This window comes from Copadichromis virginalis, linkage group LG11 (assembly GCF_057382275.1).
Source record: "Copadichromis virginalis isolate Kocher_CV1m ecotype Utaka linkage group LG11, C_Virginalis_male_GT1.1, whole genome shotgun sequence".
Taxonomy (NCBI): Eukaryota; Metazoa; Chordata; class Actinopteri; order Cichliformes; family Cichlidae; genus Copadichromis; species Copadichromis virginalis.
The window spans coordinates 28,361,497-28,374,676 of record NC_140628.1 but is presented as its reverse complement, the minus strand read 5'-3'; the positions used below and the strand labels follow the sequence as shown (position 1 = coordinate 28,374,676).

Sequence of the window (13,180 nt, the reverse complement as noted above, 5' to 3'; positions counted from 1 at the left end):
TAAGAACATGAAAACTTCAAAGAAAGACCCCAGCTGGGTTCAAGCCAGGAATCTCCTTGCTGTGAGTCAACAGCATTAACCACTGCACCATCCTGCTGCCTTGTCCGCTGTAGCAAGATTCCTTGCATAATATTCCACCAAATTCCAATTTTTTACTCTTCCATGCAAAACTCCCTTCTCTTGCAAGACGTTTGTTTTTGTTTTTTCATTCTTTCTTACATGCATTGTGTGTTTTGGATTTCCCAACAACATTTCAGTTGGATTCAAATCTGGGCTTTAATTAAGTCATTCCGTAAGCCTCCGTTTCTTCTTTTTTGAACCACTCTTGTAGATTTGTCAGTGTATTAAGGATCGTTATCTTGTTGTAAGGTCCACTTCCAACTTAAACTTTGGGACAGATGGCTTCACTCTTTGATATGATGCAAATTTCATAGTTGAATCAATGACTGCAAGCTGCCGAGTATTAGAGACTGTGGAGTAAACCAAAATCATAACTTTTCAATTGCCACGTTTCACAGTTGGCATGAGGAGCTTCTTCCAAAGAAGCTGTCTTTGGTCATTGCCAAACATGTCCTTTACTGTGGCCAAACAGCTAAATCTTTTGATTAGACTGTCCAGAGCACATTATTCCAATAGGCCTGGTTTTTGCCAGTATGTTCACTGGCAAACCATGGCTTTGTTATACGGTTCTTTTTGGAAAGCAAAGGGTTTTTTTTCCTTCTTAGTTTGCCTTACATGCTGCTCAAATATGTGCATGTATTATTGATAGTACATGCATGGACTTCTACAGTTGCAAATGAAGATCTTGTGGCCGGGTTCTTGGAAACGTCTTTTAACGTCAAAATCTCTGCCGGTTGTTTGAGATCTATTTGGAGAAGATGTTCGTTCTGGAGAAATTACTTATTTCACAAAAATGTGGAAATCTTTTCAAATCCCTTACCAGAGTTACACACATCCACAACCATTTGTCTGAAGGCCCCAGAGAGCTCTTTAGATCTTGGCATGACAGTGCACCCTTCAATAGCTGAGAAAACATCAGACCCTCCATGTCAAAGGGTTTAAATAAGATAGCTTCCACCTGTCGACCCCAAAGGAGGATATATTCATTGGGAGTCAATCTGGAGCTCCCAATTTACAATTTGAAAGTGTAAAAAATATGTGTGCTTATTTTTTGCTTGTGAGTTTTTTCTTTGATGACTTTTTTGCAGACACGACTGTTTAGTTGTTTAAATATGCTGAAAAGCGTGGCACACATATTTTATTTTGTCCTGTGACTGCAAATCATTCTGCACAATTTAAGTCAAACATCAGTAACATTAACCAAAACACATTATGTTTTAGTGAAAGGTGACCTTAAAGACCATCCATCAATCCATTCATCTATCCATTTTTTTTCAACCTATTGTTCATTCTGTTTCTGGTAATTTTGCTGTCACTGTTCCTGTCAGACTGACTGGATTAATGGGCACGTGGGCACAAAATTACTTCTACCAAAGCAACACAGCAGAACACAGAAAAGTCTAACCACATCCTGCCAGTAAAGACAAGAAAGCAAATCACATAAGACTGAAAACAGTGACCAAACCCACCCTGGTAAGTGACATCAAGAAGGATAAAATACATTTCCATGTGCATGCAAGCATATGACACAGAGTCTGTGCTGTTTGTGTGTTATGCTCAGGCACATGTGACAGGCTCAGAGCTTGTGGCTGATGCTTGTGCTTGTCGGTGTGCTATACTAGCCAATATGTTGTGCGTGAAGCCAGCGCTATTTATAGAAATAACAGCTCCGTGTGCTGCATGTTGTGTTTATGAAGGCTGTGAAGTCAGTTTTCACTTTACTTCTTAACACTGCTGTGGGATTTTTTTTTTTTCCAGGTGCCATTGTTGTTTTTCTGTTAGGGCAGCAGGCAGAAGACTTTAAATATCATAGTGAATAACCAACATCTGTGGCTGCCTCTTTGGTATGACTTAAAGTGGTATTTGGGGAAACCCTGCAGTTGATGTTTACCAATAATGCCGTGCTGAGCTCCTCAGTACTCTTCTGTCATTGCTAACAGTCATACGCCACTGAGCAGTGAGAGAGTTTCGGTATGCATGAAAGGAAGTTTTGTGGGCTTGCAGATCAGTCATAACTGTGAGAACAAAAAAAAACGCTTTCTCAGATTTTTGCTTTGAGTGTCACGTTATGGCACAGATATGCCAACTTTTCTGTCGAACAAGCATGGCATGCTGCTCTTTGCAACAAAGTGTGGGCACAGCTGGAGAGAAACAAAACAAAAGTAAGGTGCTCGGTCCACCACCTTCTCTCCATCTGATAGAAGAATTCCCAGCATGCATTTGGGCAGTCAGTTGAGGTGCTTTCAGTGAGGGTGAGGGTCCTGCTGTGCCTTCAAAGCCCTAAGACCTCAGTTCTAGAAGAATGTACTTGTATTTCTTTGATTCTTTTAACTCCTGGATATAACACCTCGGTTTCACACAACAATGCACAAATTCTGCAATATTAGACACTTCCATGTTTGACTGGTCGGTCTTACAATAGCATTTCTTGTGGATTATATAACAAGTTTATAATGGATAGAGAAGAAAATGGGTTCACACCTCAGACTCACAGGAAATATTTCCAAAATATATCCTTTTTTTGTTTACTGCCATCCATGTCTATGTACGGCCGGGGGTGGGGGTGGGTTGTGGCTTCAAGGTCGCTGACTTTCTTCTGTGGTAATACACTCTGAACCCTGTGATGGTGAAGATCCAAAGGCAAAATCTGTTTATCACCTTACTGATGAGCGCAAAGAAAGCACAAATGCACAACAGCATCGATACAGCAGTCGCCTAGGTGAAAATTAACACTTTATCAGAGGATTTCCCCCAGCAGGATAACACATGAGGGGATGGACAACAACTGTTCTGTTGCAGTAATTCCACCCACAGCCTATGGCTTGTTACTCGGCCTTTGGTAGCATGTGCTTGCCACTGTCAACAGATTAGCACACAGGCTTAAAGCCCTGTTCACAAAGACACTGTGTACAGAACTAGACTGCTTCCCTCTCATTCACCCATTCTATCATATGAATCTGCAACCCCCCTGGACTGGCCCAAATAATTTCCCAGTTGACACTAAACAGGTCAAATAAACCTGCAAATACAGAAGTTACTATATAACCCACTGATGATAAACAAATAGCAGCTTAAAACGTCGACGCTACGTCCCTATTATTAGAGCTCACTGTACAATATATCTAACAGTCTCATAAAGGGTTTGTTTCAGATGAGGGTACATAAGTGTCCCTGTGATCTTTCATTTCAGCGCCTTCTAAATGTTAGTACCTTAGAGTTTGAAACCTATAGCTGACTAACGTCTAATCTGTGCAGTTACCAGACAAACAACAACAAAAAATGAACAATGGAGTGCACAAAAATTTCAAGTTCTGCTTTGCGTTATGCACACTGACACATGAGTTAACTTTCTAACAAAATTGTGAAATAGCAACTGCTCAGTTTGGGTCAACTGTGTAAATCACACAACCCCTAAATATTTACCACCTTTAGACATTGTTGGGACACCTTGATGTGTTTGAGTCGGGTTTGGCTGAGAAGTGTCAGCTGCGCGCAGGAAAATAAATTATTTACACCCCCTCCTTTGACTTCAAAGGGCTGGCAAGCCATTCAACCCCAGATTTGGGGAGGTGGGGGTCGGAGGAGGAGTTGCTAGTCACTAGGCAACATCTGTCTCACCTGCCCCAACATGCCAGAATTAGATATTTATCTCTGAAGGATGTATGCACAGGGTACAAAAGGTACATATAGATGACAAATTAAAAGCGAATTTATCAACTCCTATACTGCGATGGCTCTTTTTTTGAAACATGGTTTGAATTTACTTTTTCACTTAGAAAGACAGGTCACTGCAAATTGTACACTGTGGCCTTTGCAGCTAGCGCATCTCAACTCAATTAAACGCCTGCGAGAGATGCTGGACTGACATGTTAGAAGCAGCTCTTCAACATCATCAAAATCACAAATGGGACAGCATTACACCAGTGAAATTTCAGAGACATGTACGATCAGTGTCACATACTGAATCAACGCCTTACTAGGACAATTTATGTTGCTTTTTTGCTTAAATGTATTACCCATCTGTTCTTTTAAAAGCTTTGTCAGTATGAGTCATGTAGAAAGCTGACTGGCTAGACTGTTGTGTCCAGAAAACAGTGTGACAATGTGATTTTCCTCCTCATGTGGAAAACGGTTTTGTTGCTTCTTTATTGCGCAACAGCTAGCAGCTACCCTAAGATGGCCTTTTGCGTTGCAGTATCTATGATATTTTGGCTGTGCCAAGGGAAGTACAGGGAAGGACAGTGCACAATGAAACTTCGTGTCAAGTGGCGACACAAGGTGACCGTTCAGCTAGAAAATCAGGAACTTTGGCTTGAGCAACATGGCCACTGTATGAAGCCTGCCCTAAGGGAGCCGTTGTTTATTTACCCTCTGCCAGCACGCAGACACAATGTTAACACAAAGCATGCCAAACAACACCAAACTCTCGTTAAAGCAGGCAAGTTCAAGCATGTGCCACCATCACACAGTATTCACAGAGACAGAACCAGTCTTCTTAGTGATTATAAATAACTCGTCCATTCATCTGGGAATCTCAGGTTAATATCCTGTTTTGTTTCTCTCAATGTGCATTTCAGCCATTTCTTCACATCTGTCGCACTGGTGGGAAAATTTTTATTTCAAAATTAAAACTGAAGAGGAAAAATGCTTTGCCATTGCTTTTACATTTTATGAATGTTTCTCACTACCCGCATTTGCACAAGTACTCCAACATAATCCGACAACACAGATGACGTTTTAAGGATCACAATGACCAGAGATGAGACATAAAACCTTTATCTTCCCATTGCTCCACACTGATACGTAGGTAGCCCTGTTAGCCTGTTTGATCAGGTTGTGTGCGGATGATGCGCACGTGCGTGCATGTGAAGACCTGGCCATGCGTGACAACAGCAAATGACCACCTATCCGTCACTGGCACTAGGGCCAAAGATTAACATGAGCTTAGGCTTGGCACCAGCTGGACCACAGCCTGGAAAGAGAAAACTAGACAGTACTTAATGCAGACATGGAGATCTGAAGAGAGGAACGTAAAGTATTTTGCATGATGTGTGTTTTTTTTTTTAGTTTATTCCTTTTAACTGGAATCATAAAAGTTATGTGGGAAAATCCAGCTAAGAAATCCCCGAGAGCAAAAGCAAAAAACACGAAAAAAATCCCTCCACCTAATTTCTAATTGTAAACTCAAGAGATCCTTACAATTTCTCTCTCTCTTCTTATCTTTTGTCTCTTTCAATTTGCCTGTCTGCACGTCTTAGAATGTGGCTTTTGGTCTGTGACTTATATTGAGAAAACAGCAAGCTGCCACAGGAAGACTGTTGTGCTGAAGCAGTTGCTGTGGGTGGGCTGAAAATGAGAGAGCAAGAAAAACAGAAGTTAACAGTAAACGTCTCCGTGTGTCCCACCCTGCTTAGCCTGCGTCTAGACTGGCCTCCGTGAGGCAGGCGGCAGTCATAACAAGGGATTCAGAGAGCAAACAGGGCTGTTTTGCGTAGTTAGCCACTCGTCTATGGAGTTGCAATCAAGAAAAAAAAAAACCCTCTGCATTTAATTGGGGCTGAACAAGAAGCTCGCAGTGCAACGTACAATTATGAGATATAAGAGGAGACAGTTCTGAGTTCTGACAGTGTGCCAACATGCCCCATGTGCCACACACACCAGAAGACCATCTCACCAGATTGGCACTGGGCAAAAGGACCTGCAACCGTTACTAAGCACTGTGCCAAGGCTGTTGGCCTACTTATGAGCTGTTCTCATGTTAGTGTCAAGCCAAGAAAATCTACACATACACACATGCACCCTTAAGCAAGTCTTTGTTATTTAAAACATGCCCTGCATTTAGGCCAAGATATTTCAGCTTGGCCCATCCATTATACCATGCTTCAAATTGAGCTTGTTGGCCTTTAACACAATTGGACAACTGAACAGAGGTGGCTGTTTGAAGAGCTGCACCGACTTCAAAATTGAGCAATCAGCTAACACTATTTTTGCAACCATGCTCTCATTTCCCATCCTTGTTACTGATGATGCCACTAAAGATGCCTTTGTTGACAATGTGAAGAGCTAACTGTGGTGGTGACATTCCCAACATGACCTCAATCAAGCATTTTCATAGCCCGGAGGCACAAAACAATTCAACAAACTCAGACACCGCAGAGAATCTCTTTACCCTCATTTTTATAATGAATGCAATTATATTAGGAAAATTGTTTTACTCCTCCAACAGGCAGTGGCCCTGACTAGAGAGGGGCTGTTTTGAATTTGTTTGGTTACTGTTTACAGTCAATTGTCAGTTTCTTTGACCACCCTCTATGGACGGCACCATTTCTGAATTACAGTTTATGCGCATAAAGTCAGTTAAAACACGATCAAAAATAACTTAAGTACTCTACACAAAGAATAGAAAGAATTGGATTCAGCATTGTAAGCTGAATGCACACCACCCTATGACTGGATATGTTGTCAAACACCTTTAATGTCATCTAAACACTTATTTTACTTAATCACCAAGGGGAGAAAAATGCTCAATGTCATTGGTCATTGAAAGTCACTGCAGTTATCACCATGTCAATCATGGTCTTATCAGTGATACTTAGTTTTAGCTATGAAAAGGTAAATTAAACTGTAAACTCAGGAGATCTGGACCAGATATCCACCTCAAACTGCACAAATAATGTATTTTTTAAAACATTCCTTCTCAGATTTGAAAGAAAACCGAGGATTCACCCAGAGGTTAACCTAAGCACTGCCTGAGGGAAGAGCTATGCAATGAATGGAAAAGCAGGCCACACATCTATCCAGGCCATTTTTATTGATCCTTGAAACCCCTTTCACAAAGACCATCCCACCCCCCCATCTCGACCACAAAAAGGGGACAATATAAACAACCAATAAATAAGAATCTGCGTGATTAAGGCGGTTCTACATCTCCAATAGAACACAACAGTGTGGACATGTTGGAGTTATACAGCTTCATACAGTACAAGCAGTAGATTTTTCAGAACATCACATCTAAAAAAGGCAGCACTTCATGAAAAGTGAACCATTTTTAAGTTTGGATGAAACTCCCATTGTAATGAAACAACACTTCTGTAATTTAAAAAATAAAAACCCATGCTCTTTTAGATGACACTGGCATCAGAGCTTATTTCAAGACTATGCCACATAGAGTTGGGAAAAAAATAAAAATTGCAGAAAACTAATTTTATTTTCCGCCCCCAACCTACGTTCAGAAAAAGACCATTAAACCACTTCAATCCCAAAATGGAGAAGCTGGTTGTTCTTTATATCAGGTTTCTCAGATAGGAATAAATAAATACACTTTTTAAACTGGTAAACTGTCTTGGAGTCCAGGCTTGGGAGGCTACATAGTGTCATAGCATTGTTCAGAGTGGCTTTTAAGAACTTCAGCATTTCTTTATTACATTCATGTCCAGGAAATAGGAGAAGTGGGCCCTAAAGCCATCCACCCTCTGGCCACAAGTGCACAAGACGCATGCCCTGTGCATTCAACGCAAATACCCAGAGTTCTCCTTTGTGCACCCTGAACAGCATTGTGGTATAGTCGTACGGAGAGGTGCTCACAAAATAAAAAGTGAGGAAATGAACGCTCTTCGTCTGTTCTGAACAATTCTCACTCTTCTGTCTCCATTTTTGCGCAACTGCAAATAAGGTCCTCTCAGCAACTAACAGTGCTTGGCTGCTGTTTGCTGACAAAGTCCGAGATGAAATCAAATTCATTCTGGCCCAGGAAGAGTTCTGGCAGCTCCTGGACTCGGTCCAAGCCCAGCTCCATGACCAGTGAAGTCAGGACATCTTCGTCAATCATATCCGCATCCATGCCATTCAAGGCTAGTGCCGGGCTAGCCATGTGCTGCATGTTAGCCAGCTGAGCTGGGCTCATGCGGTACTGGGCTGTGGGCCCCATGTGGTTCCCACCCATAGGACCCAGCGGATGTCCATGGTACTGGGTGTTGAGTTTCTGCAGTTGCATGCTGGCCATTAGCTGCTGAGAAGTTAATCCTCCATTCATGAACTGTTGTTGCTGTTGCTGCTGCATATGCTGGGCCTGCTGTTGGTGCTGTTGCGGATGCATGTGGTGCTGCTGTTGCGGATGATGTTGTTGTTGCTGCTGGGGCTGGCCATTATACATCATGTGACCAGAGGTCATTTGATGGTGACCCATCTGGGCCCCATTCAGCTGTCCATTCATGGGTCCAGCCACCATGCCCTGTCGCTGCCTCATGGCGGTCTCCATGTTGGCCTGAGTGCCACCATAGTGCATCATCTGGCCACTGGGCAGCACCCTCATGCCCTGCTGGTTGGCATGCTGCTGGGGTCCTGCCTGTAGGCCGCTATTCATACCCATCCTGTAACCGTGGAGACTGGCACCCGCTGAGTTGTGATTCATGGGCATCATCAGATGATCTGCCATGCCTCCTGTCTATGGACAGAGAGGAGACACTGTTAGAACAAAGTAAGGGGCAGGCAAGGTGTTTCAAAGCACTAAGAAAATTTAGGAGAACACCAAGCAATATGGAATGTGCAAAGCTAGCCACCCATTTAAACCAGTATCAAACTGGTTAAAACAACAACAGAAATAATGTCACCATGTTTTAGGTTTTACTTGGCTGTGTAGTCCAAACCGGAGTCTCTATATAAATACTGACTTCTTTTACAGTCACCACGCTCTTCACCTTCATTGAAAAGAAACAAAGATACACGCTTCCTTACAATGTCACGATTCCACCTCGAGTTAAACCACCGAAATCGATTCCGGTGGAATAAATAAATAAAAAATCTGCAAGGTTGTTTTGCCCACTGGCTAATACTGAGAGAAATACTGGTGTGTTTAGTCTTCCTAAAACCTGCTCTCTCTTTGTGCCAAGGAATGAACGCCCAGGTTGAAATTACAGGTTAACGTACACTGTTTGGGTACATTTTAAAGCCAGATAATTCATCCATGACGGGATCGGCAAAACAGAGGCAAAATGCGTGCATCGCGTAATGCACAGTTTAAAATCCTATAGATGTTGCATGACAGCTGAGGCAGAAAAATCTGTTACATTTTACGCACGTAAGGTTGCAACAAAGAACACTGACATCATGCAACATCTCCCCAACAGCTGAATCACCATAATTCTAACAAGGTATAAAATTAAACAGAGGCTCCCGATTTCCACCAATTACGGCGATTCGTTTGTTTAAATGTTAGTCTCTGATAATATCCTCCACACTCTAGCCTAGTGTTATTCATTTTCGTAATCTCGACTTTGAAACAAGGGAATGCAAACAATGGAGCAGCAGCAGCAGCCCCCAAGACCACCACAGACTAAAACACCAATTTCCCCAACAAATAAATCCGATAAAAAAAATCACTTACCCGCATTCACTACGTTTCCACAAAGTTGCGCGACTTTTCTTCAGCTCCGGCTTTTTGAACAGTTTTCCTCTTGTAATCGTAGCTCCTCTGAATTACAGCGTGTATTCCACAGGGTTACGCTTCATGCTCAAGCGGGGACGGTGTGCACAAAGACTGCCGCATCAGATCTTGAAACGACTGCCTATTTTCTGGGTCAACTCAGGGATTATGTACATCTAAAAAGCTCAGAGGAAGGCAGTCGGGGAGAGGTGGAGCCTCGGTCCTGCCTCTTCTTTGTTCCTATTGGCCCTACTTAATATAATTGTGCATGGGCGTAGAAAAAAAGGGGGCAGTTGGAGAGTTGTGACACAGTAGCCAATTTAAATACCCTCCTCCCCACAGTTTCTTTTTGAAAGATTATTTAGACATCTTATTTGTCATCAAAGCAGGTTTAAATTTCCTGCTGTGCTTGCAAAAGGCGAATAAAATACTAGAGTGACAAGGGATAGATAGATAGATAGATAGATAGATAGATAGATAGATAGATAGATAGATAGATCGATTTTGTCTGTATTTATGCATAAATGCATGAGCATGGACACACTAAGGCAGTACGTCAAACATCACATTGGTGTGGAAAAACTATGCACTCAGCTTTTCTGCACGTACACTTCATCTCCAAGATCACCGAGATCTCTGTTGGTCCATGTGAGCCATAGTTTGCTGTGTGTTGGCTTCAGTGAGGGAGGGCGGAGGAATGTAGACTGTGTGCTATTCTCAGGCTGTAGCGGCAACGTAACTACTGCTCGATGCGCTGCACGTGTGGGAATTTCTGCCTGTTTGTGTTTGGGTGCATGTGCATTCACTCTTTAGATGCACACATCTCTTGATTGGTCACTCCAGGACGACAAACTCTTTCCTGCAATTACATTTGAATGCAGCCACTTTGGGAGGGAGAGCCAACCCATTGTCCAGGGAATTCATCTATAAATGGCCAACCACTGGCAAGGCATTTGTCATTGTTTGACATTGTCCAGCAACTTTAAGCTAATGTAAATGAACCACTCCCAGGTGTGAGCGCTTTCTGTTAAACTCACTCGCCCAGTCAGCCAATCTGAGTAAAGTATAGAATCAACACAAGAATCAAGTTTCTATTGTGATTTTCCCAGAGAAAGTATGGTGTAATTGCATTAGAGAGCACAGATAATGTGTCCAGACTCTCTGCAGTTCACCAATCACATCACTGCCTCTGTTTAAAATTCAAGATATTTGCATGAAATCCCAATCAACCAGGATTGCAATGGAAGATATACACATTGTAATTATGTGATTGCTGCTTGCGTTATTGTAAGAATGTTGAGGATCTACTTGTATTGTGCCCCTTCCACACTGTTTTTCCTGCATACTGAGTGTGTTTATTTATGTACATCTTCCTGATTGGTTCATGATTTTGGGGAGGGAACCGTGACACACCTTACCTTAGGCCACTTTCTAATTTTTATGCTTACGTGCGAGCGTAACTGCCTGTGACTGCCTTTCAGTGAAAAACAGGAAGAGAGAGGGTTAACGTGACTGTGTTTGTATGAGCAATAGGCTGTAAGTTAGACACACCCCTGTCCCACACTAAAATATGTATTAGAAATGCTGCAGTTACAGGATAAAATGATCACACACAGGTTCCACCCTCAAACAGCTTAGAGAATTAGTCATATTTCAACAGAAAGTTGTGTATTCACCTATTCTCAACCAATCAAAATGTGCTTCTTCAAGCTTTGATAAGCTCCCCCACAAATGGCCTCAACATTCCTCATTGACTCAACATGTCAGAAGACTGTCCACAGCTCTGCCTGACCTACACAAGCTTTGTTGTAGCAGTTGACCTAAGACCCTTACCATTGTTGAGTCACATTGCATAGACTGTCTACAGGCTGGCTGTGTCTGAAGCAGTGAAATAAACTGAATGTTTGTACACCACATTTCATGAGGTAAGGTGGAATCCATTTGGACAATAAGACAATTTTCATAATGTTACCTCTGTGCACCTCTGTGTGGGTCTGAAACGAGGCATTCAAAATGTAAGTGAAATGTAGACTTTCAGAAATATTGCACTAACCAATTTTGGAATCACAGGCATTTTTACATAGTTACTCTGTTTTTCCTGACCCAAAAAGCAATATATCAAGATATAAAAATAGCATAGTACATGGATTCAAATGCTCTCAAATGCAGTACGTGATGGCTGAAATTCGGAACTCATGGACATTAATAAACGCTACTTTCATCAATTGATATTCTTATCTAGCTTCTGCTTGTTTGTGGTGTTTTCTGCCATTACTTTGGCTTTAGCAATTGAAAAGGAAGTCCAGTTGTGCTGACGAACTGTAACATTCATTTTATTTGCCTTAGGAAGCTTTTGGGATGCTTTTCTATATGTTGTAGGTCATTGACTGAATCTGAGCAGAAATATAGCCCCATGTGCTTCATAATTTACCATGCTGCTTCTTTCAGCTATCGCTTCATCAGTAAACAGTGACTCACTTCTATTGGCAGGTAGCTACCCATGCCAGGTGATGTGGTACATATGAGCTCTTTCTGTTTCTCTCTACTGTCTTCCAATCTGGTACCAGTTATTCATCTTAATTTGTCCAATGCTGGTATAGTTTTCTAGTGAAATCTCACTCATTGTTACTGGTGGTTTGCATCTTCGTGGTTACATTTATGAAGGAATTCCTTCAACGACATGTCCACCTCCTCAAGAGTTTACTTGAATCAGCTAGATGCTTCAAAGGTGCTTTGTCCAAGTTTCTGCATCTCTCTAATAAATCTTTTTTACTTGACATCATCCATACAGCTACCAAGCAACAAAAAAGTCTGTAATTTCTAAATTGTTGTTGTCATATTTTGTGTTAAACCCCTTTAACGGAAGTGGTGTACAGAAGAAAAATCATGAAAATGTCACTGTTCACTTAACTTCACTTCACTGCTTCACTTAACCCAAACTCCATTTGTTATATTCCTCATCCTTACCACCGTTGATGACATTTATCTTTTTAACTTTTTCTTTTTGTTTAGATAAAAGTATGACAGAAAGAAAGAAAGAAAGCAAACCCACACACACAAACATATCGATGTAATCATATGACTTTAATATTCTTCCTGTGCATTTCAAACGGTCTTTCTACATGCACTGATGACAATATCGGCATCCATTGTATTGCATTGCTTGTGAGCATAGTAATTAAATGAGAACCGTCCAGTCGTTCAGTGCTTGTGCATAATCAGTCATAAAAATAGGCAACATGTTTCATTGTTGAAGAATTCTAAGCATGAAATTGTGAAACAATCCATGATGCAGCTTGAGAGAGAACAAAAAACAGCTGTTTCTCGAAATGTGCTGTCTAGTCTCAATTAAGTCGTAAGGAACATGTAAAAGTCACATATTTTTGAGTGGCACAAAGCTGGTACTTTATTGACTTGGGAAAGCTGTCTTCCAAGAGACTCTGCTCTATTTCTAGGCATCATCTGCCTAGGCACTCTGCATGTAATTTCCACTGGCTCACGTGACTGCGCCAATTCAAGCAAACTTTGTAGCTGTTATGAAGCTGGCCAGCAAGATGAGAGAAAAGCTGCCATATCCGTGCCATCCGTGCGTCTTCAAGGGAGCCTACAGACTGACTGCAGAAGCCAGTGTTCATTCCT

At 41.8% G+C, this 13,180-nt stretch overlaps 1 protein-coding gene across 1 annotated transcript; it reads right to left on the bottom strand.

The window, feature by feature from the left end:
* Positions 1 to 7,679: 7,679 nt before the first annotated feature.
* Positions 7,680 to 9,720, bottom strand: cited4b (Cbp/p300 interacting transactivator with ED-rich tail 4b). Its single transcript, XM_085471851.1, has 2 exons — positions 9,503 to 9,720; positions 7,680 to 8,563 (listed from the first exon to the last, which is right to left on the bottom strand). Exons 1-2 carry the CDS (start codon positions 9,506 to 9,508, stop codon positions 7,799 to 7,801), a joined length of 771 nt encoding a protein of 256 aa, XP_085327977.1. The 5' UTR covers positions 9,509 to 9,720; the 3' UTR covers positions 7,680 to 7,798.
* Between the last annotated feature and the right edge of the window lie 3,460 nt (positions 9,721 to 13,180).